Source organism: Platichthys flesus, chromosome 1 (genome assembly GCF_949316205.1).
Source record: "Platichthys flesus chromosome 1, fPlaFle2.1, whole genome shotgun sequence".
NCBI lineage: Eukaryota > Metazoa > Chordata > Actinopteri > Pleuronectiformes > Pleuronectidae > Platichthys > Platichthys flesus.
Window position 1 is genome coordinate 27,797,326 of NC_084945.1, and position 26,873 is coordinate 27,824,198.

The window sequence follows — 26,873 nt, forward strand, 5'->3', positions numbered from 1 at the left end:
GGTGTTGCCTCCTAGTCGAAGCAGAAGTCAGACTCAGGATCCCCGCTCGAGACTCAGCCCATTACCCGTCGTGGAACCCCTCACTGCCCCGTCTGGTCAAGTCTGTGCCGCGTGTATCTGTCTGAAATAACCATGGGAGTCGAAGGCTGCACCAAATGTATCAAGTACCTGCTCTTCTTCTTCAACTTCATCTTCTGGGTAAGCTCCGTGGGCTTTTCTGTTGTTGTGCGCGTGGTTTTCACACGTTGTGTGTCGGGGCAGAGCAGCGCCGCCCCTCTTTGTAGTTAGCGGTCCGGGCTCGTTTAGGCGGCCGAGCCTTGGATGAATGGACGACGCTGGATGAGACAAGACAAATCTTGGAATGAATCTAATGTAGTCCTTTAAACGGTGTACAGCCGTGATTCATCATGATCACTGCAACCCGAAAACCCGTGCTCCAGCCCCTTTTCACCACTCCGGGGAAATATGGCGAAATTAGGCAAATCAAATAAAGTGACTGAAAGGCGAGTGTTAACTGGCCAGTTTCCACCGAGCTGAACACGACTCAACACGTAGAGGGGTTAATACATCAGAATAAAACGAATCGGATTTCTATAGACAAGTGGCATAATGTGTGTGTGACATAAACAGGCGCTTTAACAGTTTAGAGTTAGATCGTCTTGGCGCATTGGGTAGTTTGTTCGGAGAGGAGCTTTGTTTGGACTAAATCCTCCTCCCAGTGTGTGTGTGCGTGCGTGTGTGCAAAAGGGGGGGATTCTTGGTGGTTTTCATTTGGTGAGTCAAGGCCTTGTGCTTGGTGATGGATCATGGAAACGTTTGTGGGTGTTTAGTTTTACTCTCCTTATGTAAGAGCTGCTGCTCAATTCGTTCTCAGACAACTCCTCGTCTCACGTTTTACTGTGCTTCATCGTTAGTTTTTCTTGTTACTCTCAGGGAAGGACATTTAATGTTGGTGATTGTTTTGTGTGTCATGTGGCGCAGTCATGTTCCAAGCACTGGCATTGGGACAGGGACATGTGACCACATGACAGTTATACAATTTAGAAATATTAAGTCACAACTGCTAAAAAGATTTTGCAGATTTGTCAAAAGAATCCGGGAGATCTACAACCAGTTTCACAAAACTGGAGAAAATATGACCTTATGGTCTGATAAATGTGTACACATATTTTAGTAGAAGTCATATTAGCCAATAATGAGTTTTACGACGTTTTACTCGATTTACCAACCGGAAGTTAACCGGAAGAATGGAACAAGTGATAAAAGAAGCGGTCAACATGCATTGACGTTAACAGCAATGGAAGAGGCAATGAGGCTCAGCCCTTTTTAAAGAAAGATAAGCTAGAAAAGGCATTAGTTTTGCATTTGGCCATAAACCAAAGAACCAATAATAAGATAAAACCACTGATGGCTCTGGATGAAAATCTCACATAGTTATAACTTTATCCTCAGAGACATGAAAGTCTGTCTCTAATTACATGGCAGGCCACCCAATAGTTAAAGCTTAAAGTCAAACCTATGGGGCTGTTAAGAAGAATAGAAAGCCTTTATTGTTACATATAACCAAATGCAAAGTCAGTAGGATTCTTGCTGCCGTGAATGTCTGAACCACATCTCATGATGATCCATGTAATGACTTATATCTACATTGAAATAATAACTCAGTCTTGAGTTAAGTGGTTGATAGAAAAAAAACTTAAAATGTACACACAGCAAGTTATTATGGCACAATACAATTGTGAAAAGAAACAGAAAATCATCTATTTTGCCCATGTTTAAGTTCATTCTCTTCTAGCTCATATTGTACCATCTGTCTTTGACTGTCATCACTGTGGGACAGCTAATTGTGTGATTTGTTGGCAATAATTCACATACATGACATGATCTTGATACATTTTATCTGCAATCATGACAATCGTATGCAGAATGGGTCGAGGCATTGTACAAGACATCAGTGTTAATAGTACTGTAAGAGCCACTGGGTGACATGTTCCAGTAAGGTCCCCCAGTTTAGAAATAGCCTCATTAGCAAATAAGGAAGCCAATGGGGAGAGTCTAAAAGGGCATCAAGTTGTTACACGTATTACATTTTTTAAACAACCCGTGTTCTGGTGCTTTAAAAAGTAAATCTCTATTGTCCTGATGTCCTGTTACACATGCGTAACATTTGCTGCATCATTGTGACTCAGACAGCTGTAGACACTTTAGTTAGCATTGCAACAAGTTATTACCTTCATTATTGACAGATCTTTTTTTATTTATTTTTCTCACTTTCCTTACATCTAATTGTATAAAAATGTCTCTTTAGAAATGCTTCTTATAGTTTAAATATATGCTTTTAATTCAAGCATTAGTAGTATTTCTAACAAGCCACTAAAGGATGTTTGAGACTGACAGGAAATACTGTTTCTTCCGATGGCGTCCCCCTGACAGCCATTATCAGTGAAGAATGGCGGTATAAGTGCTGCTGTTGAAAAGCGACTGTGATGACCAATTGGCTCTGTCTGTATTACCCATTGCAGGACCGTCCTTCAGTGGTTAGAGACCACAGCGTTAATAATAAAGCTACAGTACCAACACTGCCATGTCTAGATAGTGAAGGGAGAAAACAAACAGGAATTTGCAGATTCTAGATCTTCAGACAGTCCATCCAGTCTTGTGTTAGGCCACACACTGTGCCCTCTCCTTCTGGCTCCTGGAAGAAAAACAAGTAGAATAGAGTTGACCAGAGGCGAACGAAATGTACTGGACTATGTCGGCTCTTTCAGAGAGCATCGCCATCCCAAGTCAGTGGGCTCGGGGACAACCTGGCACCGGCTCTGTTCAAAGTAAAGTGCAATTATGAAAGAAAATTTGTGTTTGGAACTTTTAAACTATGTGAAAAACGTATTTTTTATTGACTGCTGGTATGACAAACCAACCACTGTATGTTATCATCCCTTTTATAAGGGTGGTTAGTAGCCTGTTGCCATGCTGACTGCTTTTGTTCCTGTGAAACCAGCAGGGCTGAGGTGGTCAGGTTTATTAAGTTTTCGTGACTTTGTTTAGTTAGAGTTAAAGGATTGCGATTTGGTTTCTTTAATTTCATTAGGCTTTGTTTTTAACCTCGCTATTTGGTTTATCATCAGCCCCCTGAATTGAAATGCAATATTCTCATAACACCAAGCTCAGTTAGTGTGGTAATTAACCTGTTTATGTGATTGCTTGGTTCATGGAGTGGATGGACTTTCTCCTTATGCCGGTTACCCCTGTGATGAAAATACCAAAAAAGGGTGTGTGATTCATACACTATATAGACCCGGATATAGTGTTAGTAATACACCCGATGTGGCTTTAATGTGTTGCATTACAACATCCCTTTAGGGCCACCCTACTTTTTAACACATTAGGGCTTTTAGTTTTATTGGCTTCTCTGAAGAGCCCTGTGAAAGGATCTGTCAGGGCAGACATGTCCAGTCCATCTGTAAAGATGCTTTGACTGCGATGTGCCGTTACTGAGCAGCCAGCAGTGCAGGCGGCCTCTTTAAATGGGAGACCTCCTGTTTCTATAAATCAGACTGGACACTGAGAGGGTTAAGAGGCTACATGGGGTCGAAGTGGGGGTTGGTGGATAGGAGGGAGATGCCTCTCTGTGGAGTTATAGGAGTTGTATGGGAACAGCAGACAACACCCAGCCCCCACACCCCCTCCTCCAGCATGCCCAGCATTCTACAAACCCCTGTACTCTGGCTGATAGGCAGAAATAGACACTTGAGGGAGAGCTGGCAGGGAAACTTTGGCCATGCCGATGTCACACCACATGCTTTTTTAAGAAGCAACTTTATAGTTTCAGTATCATTTCACTGTTGTATCTTGTTAGTATAGATATTTCAATACCAGTACCATCATTAAAAAGCCTCCAATACTGCAAAGTAACCTGTGCACAGATCCAATACAACGTCGGGGATGTGGTTTCCGGTCGTGTATGGTTAGCAGGAAAGGAAACTAGCTAAAATGTCAGCACTTTGGCAATATTTCACGCTGGAAAGTCCCACAAGTGATATGGCATCATTATTTTATATGTATTTGTTTTTTCAGGCTATACAACCATGATAGCAGTTATCATTTCTATACACAATCAGTCACATACCACTGTTAAAATACTTTTTTTTTTTTCATGCACTAGTATTGGATCAGTTTGCTGTAATGGAAATTACCATCCCTTTTCTTTAGTGTGAGCTTATACCCTACTAAATTTTATTTTCCTTATCATAATTAAATTCAGTAAGAAGTTGGTGTTTAATGAAATACAATTTTGTGTTTATTTTGACTCCCCATAGTCTTAGATTGTCATCTTATTCAGCTTATGTACTGAAGAAAATTTGCAATAATTTTATTTCAAAACACTTCCCAAGAAAATGCATGTAAATCCTGGTAAATTAGGTTAAGCTACACCAAGACAAATACACATGTGAAGAATACTTAATTTTATAAAAGTCTAAGGCTGACAATGAGAATAGAAAAACAATCCTCAGAACTTTCCTGAAAACAGCTAGGAATGTTGGACTGAATCATACCAAAGTATTGTGTGTGTTTGTATATGTGTAATACATCATATCTAGTCAACCCCATTGGCGAAAAATTTCGGATTACAATCCACTCAATTGGGGACAAAATACGTGTCCTCAATTGAAGAAAAGGCATATATTTTTTGTTCAGTGTGGTCTGGTGGGAGGGTAATCTTTTATGGCTAGACAAGTAGTAGTTATGTTTGGAGTAAGACTTTACAAAATTAGTGTAGATCTATGTGAAGTCTGCACAAGTGACAATATAGTGATGCATCCACACTTCTCCAGTGTAGAGTCTTGTAGCACTAGCCACTAAGCAGAGTAGTTAGAAAACGCTGCTGACCTTGTTTTAGTTTGAAAAGATGGCGATATGTGATATGTAGTCAGAACCACTGCTTTCCGTCATATGAAGTAGAAAAAACAACAGTCAGTCCAAAACAGTTAAAGATGTCAAATGACCTATACCGTGACGATGTCTCAAAGTCCATCTTACGGATTTGTGATTAACTAGTTCATTACCTTCTCATAGAAGCGACTGGCTATTGATATCTGTGTCTGTGTGAGTCACTCCCTTCTGAGTTTCCTTGAAGCTGCAACTAAGTTGGAACCAAGACTCTACCCCTTAGCCTAGTTATATATGTTGAGATAATGAATTTCAGTTGTGTCCTGCCTCTGTTCTCCCTTCAGACATCATTTATAAAAATTCTATTACTTACACCTCTCAATAAAATCTGGTTTCATGTGCCTTCATGTACTTAAGTGAATCATTTCAGTGGTAAGTCATGTGGTAGGTGGAGAGTTCACTTAAAGTGTGCATGTGTGTGCATGTGTTGAATTTTTACGCTCTTGCCAGTTATGGTTTTGTTATCTGGTTGCTAGGCAGCTGCTGGCCTTAGCTCTGGAATGGACCTCACTTAGAGGAGGAGTATGGGGAGGGAGCGGGATGACTCGGCCTGTTTTTAGTTTTTTTCCCAGATCGTTTCTCAGAAACAAACGTTGGCTAGTTTAATTAAGTTATTCTGTTTGGCCGAATTCTCTAATTTAACATCCAAGAATCAGATGTATATTAAAAAAGTCCAAACTCATATGGCGCGGAAGGATTTGTGTTGTGCTGGACAGTGGTTTATTTTACCACTGCTGTGTGTAGTGATGCTTGTTCCTGTGTGCCGGTTGTGGTGAATGCCAACTCTAGTTATATTTAGGATTTCTTTGTCCTGGGCTAAACAAATGGGCTCAGGAAGGCCTAAAGAACAATACATTTCAGTAACAAAGTTACATGCAAAATTTGCTGGAGTTCCCTGAGGAAACTGTTTGGTAGATGATGTCAGGATAAAAGTGAACAAGGAGTTCCTCATGTTGACTGCTTTGATTGTAACCTGTGTGTAAATTTACATTACTTATATTGAACTTACAGAATAGTTAAATATTTTTGGGATTTCTCTTAGTTAATTTTGCCAGAGTTAAATATAAAGGTCTACTGAATTGAGAACATTTGCCAAACTTTGCCTTTAAATATTTGGACTAGTTGTTGTTCTTGCACATACTTCCCTATAAGAATTAGAGCTAGCAAACTACAAGTCTTGGACTTTAACTGTGTCCTAATAACCTCTGATTAGTGACGGTGTTTATTGTTTAGATGTTAAGTAAGCACAGGTCAGTTCGGGGGAAGAGGACATGAATCAGGGTGATGCAGTTCATGAATGCTCACATGGGGTAGGGTATTAACATATGAACCGACATGAGCAAATTTAGGTTGGTTTGTTATAAATATCAGTTTCGATAAATGTCTGACCTCCGTATGCGATTTTGAGGTGCCTATTAGGGCTTCTCGATAATGGAAAAAATCTAAATTACGCTTATTTTGGACAATATTGAAATCACGATTATGCAAACGATTATCAATGTGCCCTTATTCTGAAGTCTATGCTTTATTCTTTAAATGACTCGAGCGTGCGCAATGAAGTGAATCACTTCCGGTTCAGATAAACACCGATGATGGCTGTGTGTCTTATTCCTCAGTGAAACCAGGATATCGGTGCCCGGTTATTCAAACCCTTAATTATGGCAACCCTAACACTCTCTGACCAACTGACCGGCACGGAAAAAGGCTGGTCCGGTCTGAACAGGCTGGCGTGAGCGCGGTTGAGAAAAGCAGTCCCTGCTTTTCCACTTGCGCTGTTTTTTTCACCACTGGTCACCACACACACAACTCCCCTCCTTCAATTTACGGCTACTTGAGAGTCAGCTGGGCCCCAGAATGCTTTCGGGGAAGGACTGAATTGCGCAAAAAAAAGAAGCCAAACAATCGTTTCAACTCAATTATAGTAGTTTAGTATATTAGGTGATCGTTTGGCCCAATAATCGTAATCACGATTAAATTGTGATTAATTGAGCAGCCCTAGTGCCTATAATTGTGGAGTTAAAAGAAAGAATTGGGCTTATGTAAGGATGAAACATTCTGTTAAGCAGAATGTTGTGCATTTACCTGAATTAAATAAATAAAATGTTGTGTTGTATGTGTTAGCTTGCAGGAGGAGTAATCCTGGGCGTGGCACTGTGGTTGAGACACGACCCGAAGACAAGCAACCTGCTGGAGCTGGAATTTGAGGGAGCCCATGCCCCCAGCACCTTCTACATCAGTATGTGTCTAATTCATACTTTCTCTTTGTCTGTCTCCACACTGTCTCTTTCCCTAACGGAGAATCTCTTCTCAAACACTCTGAACAGACAGTTCAAAGTATGTGTTTCTGGCTTTTTTGTTTATTTGCATTACTGACACTGTTTGGTCCACTAATCAGACACAGCTAACATTGTTACTCTGTGGATTTAGTCAAATTAAATACTCTCCTAGATTATTTAGTTATTTTATACATTTAACTAATCTAGAGGAATAAAACTGCCTTAGGAAACAAAGAGTTATCTTCTTGCATCAACTCTTAAAACACAATATATTTGAGGGGCTACTCTATTAATGTAAAAAATACATGCCTATACAGTATGCTCCTATTGGGGTGTTCAAAACACCAATACAAATTTCTAAATAAAGGTTGATGTTTATCCTGATAGATTTTCTGATCACTGCAACAGACCATACTTCTATATCGAAGCTGTGTTACCCATATTACTCATTGGAGCCACATTGATGAACGTTGATGTAAAGAAATACAGTCACACAACAAGGAAACTTCCCATAAGAACAACACCGCTGTATCCTGAAACCATTAGTGGTACATCACTTCCTTTAATGTTAAAATGATAGGTCTACATTACCAATTAATGAACATAAGTATATATCTTTCATCAACAAGTATCTATTGTTTAACCTCACTGTGATATTCATCAGAAATTAATTAAACGTGTCTTTTATTGCTAAATATTTCAAATAGCTGTCAAAGTATTTGTGGTATGTTTGTAAAGAGATTTACTTTGTTGTAACTTACTCTTTGTACACAAAATCTTTAGATTGAATTAATTACACACATTCTATACATGCACAATATCACATAATGAATTGAAAGATTGACTCTTTGGTCAGGAGTTTTTACTAAATGTAGCCAAACAACTTATTTGACCTGATGTCAGTTGGTCTGGACACTAACACCAAGTAAACATTGAGTAAATGATAAATTAGTTAGACCACAGTGTGCATTAGGTTTCCAAAAGCAAAGTTCACTGGTAGTCTTTCCCCCTGCCAAAAGTAACAGATTAAAGGCTGCTCGTGTGGCCCTTTGTTCCTTACTAACGTAACACAAGTGATTGTCCGACCAATGAGAAGAAATCAAGTTCTCCAATTTTAAACCTCTATCAAAAGCTTCGACATGAAACAGTTTCCAGCTCATTTTTCCCTGTGCCCAGTTCTGCTTGGTGTGTGGTCTGTGCTACAGACAAAAATAATTGGTCATTAAGCATAAGATCGGTTGAAGTCTTACAGTGAGTCCTACACTATTCCCCCATTAAGGCTAAAGTATTCTTCTCCGATTCTGTTATGCACGGATCGGACAAACTCTTTTTCATTTATGGTTCTACAAGCTTTTTGTGCTGAAAAACAATTCACCGCCAGAACAGTAGTTGGCGCAACGGAAGACGAGCTTAGAGAAGCCTACCTCATGCAGTATGTAGAAGAAGTCCACGCAGCTTTATTTACCTCCTCTCGGCTTTCCTCACATACAGTGAATGATGGCAAAAGGCTGTTGATGACGCGTAGAAAAGACAGTTTTTGCTAAAATAAAGTAACACCCAGCAAGTCGAAATTATTATCGTTTCTTAGCACAGCGGTTCCCCGGTCTTGTTTCCAAACTGCGTTGCTACACGGAAGTAGCTAGCTTCCCCCCCAGCTTCCACACACAGTAAGCAGGGACTCCCGATACTAACTACTACCAAGTGTTTGCTTTAACCTGACGGTATTTGAGAAACAGTGTCATGACAGCCGTGGAATTAAAGTCGTGACAGCAGGTTTTTGCTCCGTTACCATCACAGTTAGCATGGTGGCTTTATGACGTTATAACCGTATCTGACCGTACACATATGCCGTTAGTGCTCTAACCAGCCACCGTCAGCCGGACAACTCCGCTGGCTTAACACACCTGTCACATTAATCCTAGATTAGTAGTTGTGTTTTGGGTTTATTGTGCTCTAGGGAATCAAACAGGAAGTTTGAGGTCCGGAAATGTCGTTAGCGGATGTTAGCGGACCAATCACAGCCAAGGGCTATCCCTAGGCTCTCTGAAATGCCACCTTTTCAGAGGTGCACGAAAAGTGCTCCTTGGAGTGCACGAAAAGTGCTCCTTGGAGCGCTTTTCGTGCACGTCAAAACGGAGAAGCATACACAGGCCTTCACACTCCACAGCAGTTGAAGTCACCACCTTTCAACCCTGATTTAGATTAATGGCTGTCAATCATATATCAGAAAGGATGTTGAGCAATGTTCCTTATTTGGATCTGAGGCCTTTTACAACAACTGGTAACATTTGAAACAGCCTCTGACATATAAACTCACAAAACATTAACTTGAAATTCATGATGCACGTTCAGTGCAGGGTTTACAGAGCTGACCCCCAGGAACCTGGATGTGAGACTGTTAAACTGGTGTGAAAACCATTATGATTATGTGGGGCTGCCATGCCTCAACCACATCACCAGCTACTTGTGACCAGGTCTGACAGAGGACACTGCTCATCATATGACTCTGTAAAAAAACTTACACCCCACACAAAGTTAACTCTCTATTCAACTCTCAGAACTTGCTTCAACAACAGCAGGTAGTTCTTTATTTTTCACCTGTTGCTCCTGAGGAAGAAGAGAAGGGAAAGGTGAGAAGAAAGGAAAATGCAGGATTTGTTTTATTACACAAAATGAGGGGGAAAGTCTGCTACTATTGCTACAGAAACAACACATGGCCAAATGGAAAAGTAAAATTTGTCGTTAAATCACAATACTCAAGTTCACAAGAGGTTTCATGGGGTCATTTGTGATCTTGCCTACTCTCTCCGACTCCCTGTGCTGACTTACACACTCATTTAATACAGCTGAAGTCACAATAAAACCCATCCAATGAACATGCTTTTCCACCGATGTCAGACAAAGTAGCAAGTGTTAAATAGAGACTGAGAGGCGACCCATTAAGACAACAGGAGTCACTTCCAAGCTTCTACTCCGCACAGGCTGTGCACAATCGTGATTTTATAATCACATTGCCTGACAAACTCGCTACACACATAATTTAAGGACAACAGCTGTGGTAAGATATTGGCTTTGTTTACATGTAAGAAGATCACACCGAAAGAAACTTACAATTGACAGAATGGGTTTCTCAGCCATTTTCACATAGAACTCTGAATGTGTTCCTATGTTTAAATCAGGTCTAGATCTTGTCCAGAGCTCCTGTTTTACACAATCAGAAATATTCAGCATGAGACATGTCCTGCGTTACTGGATATACTCTGTGTCACGCCCACTGACTTGCTGTGCATCATCTGGATAATGACCTGCTCTATTCCGACATCGGCTCAATCAGACATTACACAGACTTTGTGTTCAGGAGCTGGCAGGATAAAGTGCCTGGACATGAAGTCAAGCCAGACACATTCTACCTCCTGCAGTTGTCGATTAGCTCAAAACAATGGCTTATCCCCCACAGCCCTCAATGTTGATGTAAACTCTTTTCAGGTCATACATAAAAGTATGAAGACATTTTCAGGTCATACATAAAAGTTAGAAAACATCTAGAATTAAAGTGTGTGAGTGAAATGTCATGCAAAACCTGCTGGAGCTACACTGGTAGAAAGATTAGTTTTTTATGTTTTATTGAGAAACATATACTCTGCAACAAAGAAATAAGGGCCACCATATTGGGATAGAACTAGGAGCCCGAAAAGAAATAAGGCCATTACTGTTTTTGAACAAAAAAAAAACAATTGCCAAAAGGGAGAAGATAAAATAATTACATCCCTTTTGGAAAAGATATAAGATAAAGGATCTTGATAAGAACAAGTTACATGTCACAACGTGTGTCAGCGAAGCCTTAAGCCAAGTAGGATAAAATTCAGTTGTCCTAGATGTGGTGCTCAGTCTGTGCAACAGGAGGAGAGTGACCACAGCCCCTGACTCAGAAAACTGCAGCTGCCCTGCTCCTACAAGGTTTTAATGTCACATGATATTTGAACATTCTTCAGCACCAGCGACAGTTGAACAAGGTTCCTAACCAGCATGCATTGTTTAACATTAATCATTATAGTCCTGCTTAGAGCTGGAATTAGTGGACATCTCTAGGTTTTAGACCTCAAACCACCACCCTTTGGAGGTGTTTGAACTGTGGTCAGCTGATGTCCTCTGTGCCTGTACATTAAATTGTCAAAGACACAAACACATTGGTATTGGGAATATCTGTAGTCAGGTTTAGAAACAATATGATTTGGTCTTTGGGCACAGAAATGCTCTGTTTATTTGCATATAGAGCGAGGAAGTGAGATCCATTTACAAGTGATCACAAGAGACGCATTCTAACACAACATGCGATCTGACATACTGTAGATTTGTCACTGGGTGCGCTTTTTGAACATGTGCAAGTCTTGGAAACTCCTAGCGCTCTCCAATGTGACTCACGCACTGTCTCACTGACTGACTCACTCACTGACTGACTCACTCACTGACAGACAGTCTGTGCTGTGGTGCTGGACCGTCTCAAACAGTCGACTCGAGGGGATGTTTTTAACTTTGTTTTTGTCATACTCTGAGGCTGCATAGCTGTTTTCAGTGAAAAAAGGGGAACAACTAAGGGACTTTCTCTGAAACAGATTCAGTTATCACATCTTACCCATTACATAAAGCCTCCCTCTCATTCCCAAGAAGGGGAGAAACAGCCCAGTCGGTGCAGGAAAGAATTCCTAACTAGCAAACCACCTCCTCTCCGGGCCCGGCCCCACCCCTTTTCTTCCCTCCTTTTTGAAAGTTTTCCTTTCCTTCACTCCGCTCGGTTTCTTTCCACTGTCGTTGCCCATTACTTCCCCATCTGGTTGTGGTTAGTGTTTCCAGTCGCGCTGTCTCACTTCTCTTCATTTTCCTTTAGTCCGTCCCTCCCCCCTCCCTCCCTTTTAACTGTGTTGGCCCTTTATTTTCCTCCCTTCCCCTCCCCCTGTCTTTGTCTCCTGCTGCCAGGAACTTTTCAATATGAACTCCTTCATCTTCTTTTCTTTTCTCTCACCCCTACCCACTCACAATTAGTAAATGGCAACCTCTTGCGTTTCTTACCATAATTAAACTTATGGTACATATACTTTTGACTACGCTGAGTATCACTGAAATCTGTTCCCCAAAAAGGCCTAACTTAAAAATTGTCAGTTGAAAAACACCAAAATGTTTGTGACCTAGTTAGCGACTGTCACAAGAAGGGCGGTTGATGCTAATCTTGGCCATGGGTAGAAATGTTTCAGTTTTTATCGGATAACAGACTTGACTCATTTGTTTAATGAAAAACTATACAAAACCTCAATTATGTAACTTCTGTCGGACCAAACATATTTGACACTTGTTTTAAATACAATATATTCTGCTTACATTGTAGAGAGACGTCCTCATAATGAGGAATTAAAGGCCATAATAATATAATAGTATAATACCTCCTACCTGTTACATGTAAATGTAATGTGTTCACGAGTTTGCTCAATACAGGCTGAAGTCATTCAGTGTCCTTAATAAAATACCATCTTAAAGGTCTTTCTTGGCTCTATTCACCACAATCCCAAGTCAGAATTTGGGCATCTTTACATGCTTGGACTGCAGTATACATAGTAAACTACCGAAATATAACAGGGAACAGGAAGCAACAGAGAGGAAGGCTTTGTATAATAAACAATAGTCGGATGACTTCAGCAAATCAGCTAATTGCATCTGGATGAAAATATTTGGACCTTCATTGTTATATTAGCTTCATCACCTTAGGGAAACTCCCTAATTGATCCAAACCAACTCTATTGGCTGACTTAAAAAACAATGGTGGATGTGGTTTCTTGCTCGGTATAAAAGAAGAAAAGGGGTTTTTAATATTTGATGAATCTCTAAAAATACAAATATACATTGGCACACATTTTTTTATGTAATATATACATTTCTTTGCCATATGTGACCTGCCTCATCCCTGGCGACAGTGCAAACTCCATCCCTGATAAAAATTGTGGAATGTTTAAAGAACTAAATATCGACTTTTAAATAATTGCCTTGCTTTTCTTTTTTTCCCCATAGAAACTCACTAGATTAGTTGCTTTCTATTTTCTGCGTCAAAGTGAAATATCTTCCACAATATTGGATGAATTGCCATGATGTTTTTGTCAGACATTCATGGTCCAGAGAGAATTACTTCCAATGAGTTTGCTTTCCCTTGTACTTAAAATTTAGGGGCCACGGTTTCATCTATGCAATTGAACAAACTGATATTGTTCATGTATTCACTTTATGTTTTTGTTCCATCAACAAATCAAAATGTGTTTGTCGGATACTTTGGTTTATCACTGAATACCTGCAAACCCATGGACATTCCTGTTGGCCTCAGCTGTAATTGGTGTTTAGTGCTGTTTAGTAAATGTTAGCATACTTAGCTGAAAGCACCACTGTGCCTAAGTACAGCCCCCAAGAGCTGCAAACATGGCTGTAAACTCTTATTAAGAGTTTAGTTCATTTCCAGCCATTTTGAATACCATGAATCCCCATAATCTACCAGAAGATGGTGAGGAAAGTCTGCCATGATAGACAGGGGGAAATATGTAATGAATTACCCAAACAAAACAGTGCACACTCCTGTTGGCACACCATCTTCCCTCTAACTGCATTTCTACACAGAAAGCTTTCAGCAGTTTTTTTTATGTCACACATCTGTGGTCCTGTGCAGGGAGGATCCAATCACAAGTGGACAGCTCCAAGTACCTCACTTCGTGCCTGGCATTAAAATCCGTCAATAGTGATTTTTGAGTAGATCTCACTTCCCTGCTCTGACAGTTGAACTGATAAAAAATACTTTTTGTTCATTATGAAACTGTAGCAGGTCAGAAGACGTCAGCTGAGGAGCTGGTCCTTCAATTTGGCCCAGGACACATTTTGATTTAGACAGCTCAAAGAATGTGACCACATACATCCCAGACCACCATCAAATGTGGTCTGAGTGATCAGATCACTATTTTGTCCTCACTGCATGTTCATAGATGTACTTAGATCTGTCCACCTGTGATCTGATCACTCAGGATAGGAGAACAGGGCATGAAGTGTACCCAATTCTGTTTTCCTCAGTTATCAATTGTGTTTGTGTAGTGGACTCTGGCTCACTGCTCAGTACAGCACCTTGAAGCATCAGCAAGTTAATGTACGGCTTTTGTTGAGCCCTTTTCCCAGATGAAATGTAAGGCACACGACCGCACATCTCAACACACAACCCTCTGTCTCCATTAAGAACAACCTCAAAATGGTGTGGGAGTGTGGGGTTTCAGACATCCCAGAAGCACTTTGGTTCAACAACACTTACACTTATAGAGCTATACAGATTAAAAGCACATTCTGATAAAGGTTCAATAGCTTAACGTTTCAGAACCATTTCTTATCACTACTCACTTCCTCCATGATCGCACATCATGTAGTCTTCATGTTTGCATTATCTCATGGTAATCAGCTCCTCCTCAGAATGAACGGGAGAGATACAGAAGGCCTGATGGATGGAAGCAAGGGTGGATCCATGAGAAAATTAAATAAAGACAGACAGAAGAACACATTGTAATTAAATGGAATTATTGCGAGCATAATTTTGAATGAGCAACTGTATTATAGAGAAAGGACAGACGGGTCTTGGTGTAGCAAGAGAGGGAGAGGCTGAGATCGCCAAACAGCCTTGCAGGATGACTGTGTCAAGGAGCACTTGGTCAGAGGCCAAGATATCAATTTATAAATTAGCCTGAGTATGTGAGTGGCTCTTTGGGTAGAAAAGAGATGGGGGATGATGTATACGAGGTACAGGAGCAGTTAGTGGTTTACAATCGAATTTTGTCTGAGCTGACAAGCAGGAGTAATGCTGCTGAGACTGAACAGAGAGAGAGAGCTGCATTCACAACCTGATTCACCGACGTCCACATTTGTACTTCAGTTATTCATTGTTCACCAGAAATGAATAAGATGGATTGAATTGAGTTGTTTTTTTTGTTTTTTTTCTTAAGTCCAAAAGTTATCAATCTTTATCAAATAGAAAAAGAGACAGTGGAATACATTTTTAAAAAAATACATGAATAAAATTATGAAACACCATGAACAATAGTTCAGTTTAATAATATAATATCTCAAATTATTAAAAGTCCCTTGAGCTCAATTATGATTTTATTTTGTCATTGGTGTTATGTTAAAGGAAGCGTCTTGCCTCTGAATTAGTATAGCACCATAATATTTGAAGGGGCTCCTAAGTTCGTATTTTCCTCTTCATCATGGGCATGTTTACTTATTTTGTTGGCTGAAGCAACACTCATCATCAGCTAACACTAATATCTGACATTTCTGAGCCTTTGAACGGCACGTGAATGCACCACCAATTAGCGTTTGACTTTTCAAATGTGTCTGTGCGTTCAAAAGCATTAAAACCAGATGTAATCACTAGGGGTGCACCGATGTATCGGCCGTACATCGGTAGCGGCCGATATTCGCCTCGTTTACTGATATCGGCTTATCGGTAATAAACTTGACTTTCACCGATATCATTGGCCGATGTTCATATTTGTGGTAAAACCGCTGGGCACGTGCCGCGGCTGGGGGAGCAGTCGCTCCGTCGCCCTCCTCTCCGCGCCGCCGGAGGCTCAGTGTGCGGCACCGGGAGGTCCTCATCCGGTGGCACCTCACAGCGTCGCTGGTGCGGGGGCTTTCTTTCTCTTGGACCGCGGGGCGGTGACCACGCGGCCACTCTGGACGCGTGTCGGGCCCTTCTCGCGGATCACCTCAGCTACGGCGACCGCTGGGGGAACCCTCTGTTCGCGCGGGTGTTGACGCGATGTGATTACTGCCCGACACTAAAAACAGGTCAAACTGAGGCAGTGTAAGTATGAGCGTAGCGTCTGTTTAAGTACTTTATTCTCATGTGCATCGGCTCTATTCATCCGTCTCATGCACAGGTAACAAGGGAATTGACAACATACGTCCTACACACAGAAGCCGTAACACATCTAATAAACGGGCAATACTGCTACCGTAAATCAATGAGAAGAGCGTTCTCTATAATGATACTTTGACAGGGCAAAAAGGTGCTGTTTTAAATTATACTTGTGGTATTTTGACCAAAATATGTTACAGTCATTTCATTAAGATCCCAAGGAACCATTTCAACTTGCGGTAAAATGGGCATAATATGTCTCTGTTAAATAAAGTTTAGTTAAATCAAAGATTGTTTCATAAATTTGTGCTCATTAAAAGATAAGAGTGATGAAGGGCTGACATTTTTTTAAATAGTGCTTTTTAAATAATTATTTAATTATTTTTCTGGCACAAAAGGGTGAATGAATAACAACAAAAAGAAAATAGACAAATATTGGTATCGGCTATCGGCCAGATTGTTATTTTAAATTTCGGTATCGGTATCGGCCAAGAATTTCCATATCGGTGCATCCCTAGTAATCACTGTAATAAATGACCTCACTTAAGCAATCGGCTACTCTGTTAGTAGAATGTTTTTTTCAAGTTTACAGCAATGAATGGAAACTAAACTGCTGCGTGGAGAAACCTGTTTAACAATGTAGGAAAGTCTTGAGCCATCGTTCAGTAAAAGTTGCTAAAAAAGCGGATTGGTCTTAAAAGAAAGGGGGGAAAAAGTGAAGTGATTTTCTGTGATGTTTTTTCTCTCACAGGCTTTCCAATACAAACTACTGAACAAATTCAGAACGAAATATTTGTATGAGATCCTTTTATATGTGCTTAGAATTTATATCAAAAACCCATAGAACAGCAATTATATAATACCTTCTATCTCCTCTGCCGTTCTTCTTTCCATCCTGCTTAAAATAAAAACAAAACAAAATATACAGATTTAGATTAACACCACACACCTCCTGAGAAGATCAGAGCTAAGAGAAAGACTAATGACTGTTTCTGAAGAGGCATTTCAGTACTTTCTCACAGCTTTCTATCCATGCTGCACCCCCTTCATTTGCCACACAATCTTAATCTGCAGTCATCTGATGGTATAACCACGAGGGAAGGAAAAAAAGAAAGATGTGAATTATGAAACAGGCATACTTTGTATAAGAAGACACAGAACAACCCCCTATGAGCAGAACTGGATCCTGACTCTTTTTTTTTTTTTTTTTTGCACAGCTTCCCTTGCAGTTTCCATCCTTTTTATAGCTGATTACTTCTTCTCTCAGTAGCAGAATGTGAAGGTTTCCAAAACCTATACATGTATTTGTGTTGCCATGGATATTAATCAGTCAATATTTTCTGTCCATCTCTCTGTCTCTCTGTTCAGGTGTCCACATCCTGATTGCTGTCGGTGCAGTGATGATGGTAGTCGGTTTCCTTGGTTGCTATGGCGCCATCCAGGAGTCTCAGTGTCTTTTGGGAACTGTGAGTCACAATCACATCTATCACCTTTAAAGGTTCCCTCTGGAGTAAGACACTCCTAGTAGATTCATGGAATGATTTGCCAATGAGCATGTCCTGTTGGTGTTTCTTCTTGCACATGACGACGCACTGATGATATAACACACAGACCAAGGTTTTACCATATTATACTGATCAACATGTGAGAAGGTAACATGATTTGCAGGATAGTACCTACAAAGTCAGGCAAGAAGACGACTGCAAGTTGAGTTGAGAACATGGCTTCAAACAATGCTGAGTTTGAAATACTTAAAGTTCCTCTCTTAGCATTGTATAAACCCCTTAACAATATAGTAACTTTCCTGTATTTATTCTAGAGGGAGTTACCGAGGGAGTATTTCATATGTAATCTGTTACCATTGCTATCTTTGACATAATGACATTAAGCTTCACCGGCTTCTCTGATAGCCCTCATAATACTACTACTGTGAAATTAGCATTATCAGAGGTTTCCATTAGCCCACCCTGCAGGTTGTTGCGATTAGGTGATTAAATATGACATATGGGACCCAGCCTGTCTGATACAGTTTTTTTAGAACATCACAAACAGTGCAAAAGATAGAAATACTCTGCAAAGGTGTTGACTGATTATTATGCTCATTATATGTTGTGCATATTAAAAACTTGTGTTACAGGTTTAAAAAGAGATTATCTACAAAAAAGATATACAGGAGTAGGGGCATTTTCCCTGCGTCTGCAGTGTGGTGTCAATATGCAGACACTGTAGTGGACTAAATTATGCTATGGTGGTTTCATAAGGATATGAAAATAATTTACATGACACCCACATGAACACGTCACCCAATATTAGCCCTATTTCTGCACTGGGCTCCAGCCATCAGGCAGGCCTGTTGAGTGAGTGCTGCACTTTCAAAACACACATTTAGAAACCAAAGTATTTCACACAGAGGCTGTGGTTCAGCTGTGATTCCGGTTGTATGTATTTACTGGCTGTTTTCACTGGGTTTCACAATACGCATAGACTTTATAGGGAACACCTTGTTCAGAACGGGAGGGGAGGTGTAGCCTCAAAACATTTGTTTTGGGTTTACTTGCTAGTGCGACATCTAGTGGCGATCAAATCCTCATGTATAACTTTTAAATAAAGCGGCTTTCCATTTTTTTATCAGGGAAGAAGTGCACTTGATGTTTGTTTGACCTTTTAGAATGCTCAATGCATTTGACTTAATAACACACACACTCTTTACAAGACATCTCCACAATTATCTTTTGTTTTTCTGTCCTCCCCTGCAGTTCTTCGCCTGCCTGGTCATCCTATTCGCATGTGAAGTTGCAGCTGGAATCTGGGGCTTCATGCACAAAGACACTGTAAGACTACAAACATGCTAAATGAAATAGCTATTCACCATTGAGCCCCAAAGTACAACAAAAACAGTTGCTTTACAAATTATTATTTTTTATTCTTACCCTATATTCTTTTCATACAGTTGATTTGATTTTAAATAAATAGATTTGGTCAGTGTTGCCCTGTGAGGTACACTCAATAAGCAAGTGAACAATTTTAAAAATATGAAAATAATTTATCCAAATATTAAAATAATCCCCAAAAAATAAACTGTATTTTTTTGTCGAATCATTTTTCTGGTCAGACCAGAGTGATCATACTTCTCTCCTTCTCTAAGTCTCTGCAGAGGATATCTGTTAGAGTGACATGGTTTGGTTCTTGGTCCCCATCCGGACCAAGGCTCCTCAGTCTTGGTTCAATGGTCAATTTAACCCATTTTAAAAAGACTGACACCTCTGAGTTTATACATGTAAAATGTAATTATCTTTGAGCTATTCAATGTCGTTTTGAGTGAAATTTTTTAAGATTAGCCTGTAAGAATCTATATTATTATACTTTAATCGTCCATGAATGTCTATCCCAGTTGTCACCTCATTTCTTTCCAATACAAAGCATCTTGATTTCCAGAATCCTCAAAGATGTCTTTTACCATCTGGATAAAAAAATAAATAGATTTTTAGGTCCAATTTTCCGTATTTTGACTGTATTACCTAATCCAAACAGAGATGGTTGCCGGAAATGACATTTGTGCTCGTTTTGTACTTTTGATTTACTATCAGTTATGGATGCTCTGTTCCTGCTTCTTAAAGCCCTTGATATGTGTTGCTTGTCCATTCTGTCCTTCTTTTTCAAACAAGTATTCGAAAAAGTGCTTTACTTATACTTAAATCTATACACCTGAGCTTGAACTCGGGTAACAACACCCTTACGTTTTGAGTCAGAGCCCACACAAATATCCTTGCTTCTGTTTCAGGTGTCGAAGGAGATGATCAACTTCTATGACTCTGTGTATGACAAGGCCTTGACCACAAGTATCACTGAGCAGAAGACACAGACGGCTGCTGTTCTCAAGGTGTTCCATGAGACGGTAAATATAGAATCTATCATTTATGTTAATATAAATATACTTCTATGCTATAAATGTCGATCAATATTGAATTTTATTTGTAAACACAAATTAACCACATGGTTAATTTGTTAAAACCATCTCCTTTAGGTCATCAGGTCAATTTTGCACGAATTAAAAATAAATAGTAAAGACCCCTGTGAAGGCTGGGACCCTTCAGTGGACAACAATAGCACAGTTTTTGTAATTCAGTGTAACTGCTTGTATTCTGCAGTTTGTCTTAAATAAGCTTTAATTATATTATGTCATGATCAAACACATTCACTCATTTAAACAACAGCGGTACACTGACTTTGATATAGCTTTTTTCCTAAAAAGCAACTGGCTCCAAAGGCCCTTCTTTTCATGTTTCTCCTACTATTCATTGTTAATTTGTACTCTGAAATTTGCTAATAAGAGTTTTCTTAACATTTGCACATACATTTTTTTCTGTCACATGTGGGCGCATATAACCAACCTCAGTGTCAGGATGCTTCTCAAAAAATGGGTCAACAGTTCTTGAATCTAAAACCATGATGATGAGCATCACAGTCATTCGTAATTATGGCACAAGTGGAAATGAAAGTGTGAACATTAGAGTAAGAACAAAAATACCATCCTTATTAATCATATATGTTATAAAATCAGAGGAAATGCACAGTTTTGACCTGATGAGGTTGTGGTCCACGATTGTAGTGGATATCCATGAGGTCATAATTGTGTTGTTCTGTATGACATATGTCCTTATACTGTACCCTGGGTTGTAATTCAAAATGTGTAGGTCTCATAAGGCTATTAGTTTTTCTTATTGTTTCACATGAATGAATGTATGTATGATTAATAACGCAACATTACATATTTTCATAAAGAAATGAGCTTTGAACACATTTTTAGGATCTTTACTATGTTGTCTTTGTGTTTCAGCTGAACTGCTGTGGTAAAGACCAGGGGACGTCGATTATAACAACCCTCACAGACAAGCTTGGCCTGACTGACATTTGCCCCAGCGGTAAAATAAGCGATGTAAGTGTCATCTTCAAGCTCAGCTGTTTTATCACCAAATGCAGCAACTATGCAGGAACATAAGCAAAACTGACATTTTGAGTAGTTTGCATTAAAGATACAGTATTTGTCAAAACCCATATCATTAATAAGCACAAAACCACGTCCCTGCAGCGTTAATATTCCTCAGCCTTTTCATCAAGAGCCCTTCAAGTTGTCTGATCTGCAGATGGGAGAGGAATGAAATATATGTCTGACGTACAGAGTCTTTATAAAAACTCAAATTTGTTTGAAACAAATATGCAGATGATTTATTTGGAACCACACAATACTCATAAATACACAATTAATGTAGGAACAGTTCAATAGAGAATGTGCTTATTCACATTTTAACAGACTCAGATGAGAGGATGGATTATTTTCACACATCTGTTTTGTGTACAGAGCTGGAGCTGAGAAGGTATTAGCTTATAAATCTTGGTGTTATGTTTTGAAACCTGTGTCTGTAACCAACACTTCTGAATCATATAAATGAACAGGCCGTATCATGGATTAAATCTATTCACAACAGAACAAACTTTTCACAACTTCAGTGTTTGCTCAGTGGACATTTTCATCCACAACAGAAATCTAAAAACAACAATTCACGTGTCGGACCAGATTCTGGCAAGTCACTGCTCCTGGCTGGTATCAGGAAGAAACCGCTACAGCTCATGACTCCCTGTGAAAACCACAACTTGTTTTACTTTGATGGTTTTGTATGGATCAAACAAACAAGATATAATATTTCATTAGCATGTGTACGGTGCTGCTAAATTAATTTGCTCTGGCGTGAGCTCCATTACAGCACCTATCAATCTTCGATTCCTTCTCTAGGTAAGAAAGGGAATAAATATATTTCCCACAATGTCAAACTGTTTCTTAAATGTGATCAGTTACACCAGTCAGGGGCCTGGAAAGAAACACTGATCTGCCTCCATCATCACTACTACGCATTTCCTGTGTGAGAACATAAATCTCAACAAGCAACTGTATTTCATAAGACAGGTCTTTCTTAATAGGTTTTAAAAGATATCAATAATTATCTTATTAACTCCTGCTTATGTGCATTTGCCATAATACACTGAGTGAAAAAGAGGAATGACTGTAGAATAATGCCTGAATACTAAAACATGGATCTTATTTTTTTCTTTATCCTCAATCAGAGCAGGCAAGGTTTTATTGCTGTTTTGATATATATTAAATCATGTTTTGATGTTTTTCCTCTGCAGAGTTGCCACAAACGGATCCAGGAGCTGTTCTCAGATAAGGTTTACCTGATCGGTATCGCCGCTCTGGTGGTGGCAGTTATTATGGTGAGGACATGAAGCCGCACGTCACTGATGTCAAACCACAAGCATGTTTCATTTAACCTCCACCACGTAGTGACGCGTAGTCATGGACGTGAGTGTTGTGTGGGCCAACGCTGCATATTGATTAATGCAATGAAGAAATGATTATAAGTACAATGTATAAAAGAGATCATTCAAAATTTATGCTGGTTCAGCTGCATTAGTAGCCTTAGACACCGATACTGTGACTGACACTGACTTCAACAGTAACAGCTCTTTCGTATGGCCACAAAACAGGGAAGTTATGTTACCAACGCTTAAACAGAAAATAAAAACAGTAAACCAGAGCAACTAACAGACAGATTTCCTGCATGCGCCAGTAATGATCTACTTCACTGGGCATCTATGCATTGTCGAACAAATGTTCGGCCTTGGCACTTTGCGTTTGTTGTTCAATAATATTAATACGTTTATTTGTATAGCCCTTATCTAAACAAGGTTACAAAGTGCTTCACACAAAAGTCTCTCTTTTTAAGTGTCTCTTAAAAAACAATTGGACACGGCTAAGACATTCAGTCTTTTTGTTTCTCAATAAATCGTTTCATGATGTAAGTTACCCTAAAACTTTTACCCTGTATGTCTTTAGTATTTATTAATGGTTAGCATGGCCCGGTAGCTTGAAAGCCAGCTATGTTGTATGATGAAAGTGCCGGTCCGGAATGCTGGGCACGGCCACAGTCAAGCATCGACCCAACATATACATTACATATGAGTCCAGTCTAATAATAATTGGTATCGTCTTTTTGATACTAAAAAACCCCAAACATATCTCTCAGAATGTCAAACCATTGGTGTAAGTTTTATTTGGATGCTGTAGTGCTTATTTAGGTTTGAATATTGCATTGATGTAACTGACTATTGTCGATTTTCTATGGTGGATATCTAACCATGTCCTCTGTGTATGTTCCTCCTCTCAGATCTTTGAGATGATCTTCAGCATGGTGTTGTGCTGCGGGATCCGCAACAGCCCGGTGTACTAAAGCTACAGGGGCGCTGCCAGCAGACGTGCAAATGAAGGAAGGTCGACGTTGCAGTCGCTGTCTCATTCACTCTTTTCTTTTATAAGCAGGAAACCTCACATATATATTGCTTGCTGGATTTAGTCAGCTGGTTGAGAAGACAACGTACAAACCACCCTCCATTGAGCATTTTCATGACACTGTCGACAAATGTTTTGTTAGTCACAGATGCTGTTCTGCATATTTGACCAGTTCTCTCCTAATCTGATAAGTAGATTCGTATAATATCACACTGTCACACATACATTTCTCTTACCAGTCCTGGTGCTTTAATCCTTTAGGGTTTATTTAGTTGTTTACTGCCTCCTTGCCTGTGAACATGCTCTTATATTCTTGGTTTTATAGATGTTTTTTTTTTCCACTGTTATGTATAAACTGTATATAAATATATATATTAACAGTGCTTTATGACTGCATGAGCATGGATATTACAGTAAATTCTTCTCCTGTATTCTTCCTGCACTATGCTAATTCAGCTTGTCCCAGACTGAACCAGATGATGGTTTATTAATCCGCCACTAGCATCGGCTTCACCACACCAAGTGGAGTGAACGTGACACAAACGCACTCCCCCCATCCCACAGATCACTGTCTTGACTCAAATCCACATCAGATGCAAGATGAGAGGGTCCATACCAATCTCGTGTCTTGGGGTTACAATTTGAAAGCTAGAGCCAGTGGGTGACTAGATTAGTTTAGCATGAAGGATTGAGGGAAGAGGGAATGTGCTCTGGAAGTGTTTTTGTCCAGGTGCAGAGACTTCTGGAGTCGACCAGTGAAAACTCGCACCTGGCCCAGCTGTAGTCCCATCATATCCCTCCCCTTAACTATAATTCATCATTAATACGTAACCAAGTCATATTCATCGCCCATATCAATACATTTGTCTGTTTCACAAATTAACTGTTTTTCAGGGCTGTTGTGTCAAATTTGATATTGCAAGTGTTTACGCTCTTGTGACTTTTTTTAATAGTCTCAGGCTAATAGCAGTGCTGATGTGTGTAGTAGTAGAAGACAGTGCAGGCACATTAACACTAAAGTGTTGACTCCATCTGGCAATTGAACATGCTCACTATTTAGTCCAATGGGGTGTTCTTTCATCACATGGGCTTAAAAATAGGTGGTGCTGTGGTCTGTTCCTTCTAGATCCATCTGCCACTGTCATTTGGGCATAACTGCCCAGCGGCGCAATGTGTCATAAACACGTTCATCGAACCATCTTATCACCCCGTGTAACCCTCCATATTATCAAAGCATTTGTCTGCCAACTAAAACTTGTCTTGTTAACATTTCATACTTAAACTGAGAAGCAGTAAAAAGTGTCTTGTAATATTTACAGCTCTGAGGTATTGTACTAATGAAAATAATGAAGGCTGTAAAAAGACAATATATGCCTTTATCTCTCTTTGTATTGTGATATCTTTGTCCGGTACGTCGTCAAAAGAGTCAGAACAGAGGATGGGAGTTTGAGTGGCAGTGTTGACTGGGAGGAAATCAAACCTTCAATACGTCATGAGCAAAAAACGACACCTATCTAAGGCACTAGCTGTGTGTCTTTGACAGAGTCTGTCCATGTTGCTGCATTTTGGAACCTGGTAACACACTCAGACCTCACTGCCACTTAAATCTCAACCCTCTCTACTCTTGTGGACTTTGGTTTGCCCAAATATAAAGGGATTAAATGTATTTTACAAATAAATTTGAATTTGTCTTGTTTTTTTCCTTATGAACTCATAACATGAAAATTGGTTGGTAAATAAAATGCTGTGCCACAGGATAATGATAAAGTGACTAGAAGAGTATGCAAATCTCAGTCAAAATCTCTTAGGGGTTCTTAAGGTTTTGGTTGTTCACAGATCATAGAAGGATCCAGCTCCCAAAGTGTCTCAATTGCCCCCTGGTGGCTAGCTGCAAACCCCACCTTAAAGGAATAGTTCACAGAAAAATGGGAGCACAGACACTATGCTAAAACACACGGTGACAATGACCTTGTTTTGAGTTGAATATGAGTTTTTCCCCCTGTTTTATACATTTGAAGAATTGGTCACCATTTACTTCCATTGTATGGGATTTGGCTGCAAAGGATGTACAGTATGTACCTTTATCAATATAGACACTTGGAAACATTTCAGGTTATCAAACAAAACAGTATAACTGATAAATTTATGTTTTTTATGTGCAACAATAAATAAGAAATCTGAAAGAAAATTGTTGGGATAAGCTTACTTACTTACTTAAAGGGGGTCAGCCCAATGAGCTCAATAACTATCATCCATTCTCGAAACTGTCTTGTTTAGTTCAAGTGTTTGAGAGGCTGGTTAATGATCAGTTAACAACGTTTTTATCACAACACTAACTCTAACCCTAAAATCGTATCAATCTGGTTTTAAATTATGTTTTTATCTTAGTTAATATACAGGACTGTGCTGCCCATTTTATTGATCTATCCAAGGCGATTGACAGTCAATGGTCAAATGGATTTAAATGTTTAGAATTGATTGGGTTTGATAATAAATCATGTAATTTGATTTTTATGACCTTAGTGGTAGAACATAAAGGTTTGTGGCTGATGGATTCCAGTCCAGCTTTGTGGATGTGAATAGAGGGGTTCCACACAGATCCATCCTAGGACCACTTTTATTCCAAATTTTCATATATGGAAAAACTGTTAAAAAATTCACTATCACTTCAATTCAAAGATTCACCTTTACAGGGACAAAGCTATTTTATATACTACAGAACTCTCTGCTGTCTAGGCAGTACAACAGCTGCATCTTGATTTCTGTGCTGTACAGCTGTACAGACTGATAAAACTCGAATTATTACTAAACAAAGATAAAACAAAATGTTTGCTATTCTCTAGAAAATTGATAGACAGTCATTCTGAACTAAAGATTTCTACTCTGAATTGGGCACTAATTAAATGAGTAGAGTCTTATAAATACCTTGGTTTTTGGATTTATGCTCTGCTTTAACCTTTTGATACACAAGCTATCCAAACCCCTTCTAAGGCACAACATGGGTCAAAAATGACCCTTATTGACCTACAATGTTATTTCATGGAAGGCTGAGTGTTTCTTTGCTATATTTTTGGAAATCAATTTATTTCATCATTTAATATTCAAAGGATTCATTATATATCTCGTTTTTGATTACCACAAGTCATTATTTTCACTTTATCTTTCTCAATTTATGAACTAGTTCAGGGTGTTGTGCAGTGTAGTTAGTGTAGGCATTGATGGTGGCAACATACAGCACATTGTGCCAAAGCACCATGGGCCAACTCCGTGTTCTTCGCTTGCATGTGTAGGTGCAAAACATCTGATCCATGATTTTGTTTGGTTATAGTACTGGATCACTTCTGGTTTCTTTTTCACACTGGTGTGTGCAGTTATC

At 39.5% G+C, this 26,873-nt stretch overlaps 1 protein-coding gene across 1 annotated transcript; it reads left to right on the forward strand.

Moving 5' to 3' along the window:
- Positions 1 to 25,176, forward strand: LOC133955510 (CD81 protein-like). The gene is made up of 8 exons (XM_062390378.1): positions 1 to 198; positions 7,072 to 7,186; positions 17,521 to 17,618; positions 18,909 to 18,983; positions 19,934 to 20,047; positions 20,990 to 21,088; positions 22,339 to 22,422; positions 23,376 to 25,176. Exons 1-8 carry the CDS (start codon positions 133 to 135, stop codon positions 23,436 to 23,438), a joined length of 714 nt encoding a protein of 237 aa, XP_062246362.1. The 5' UTR covers positions 1 to 132; the 3' UTR covers positions 23,439 to 25,176.
- The last annotated feature ends 1,697 nt before the right edge of the window (positions 25,177 to 26,873 follow it).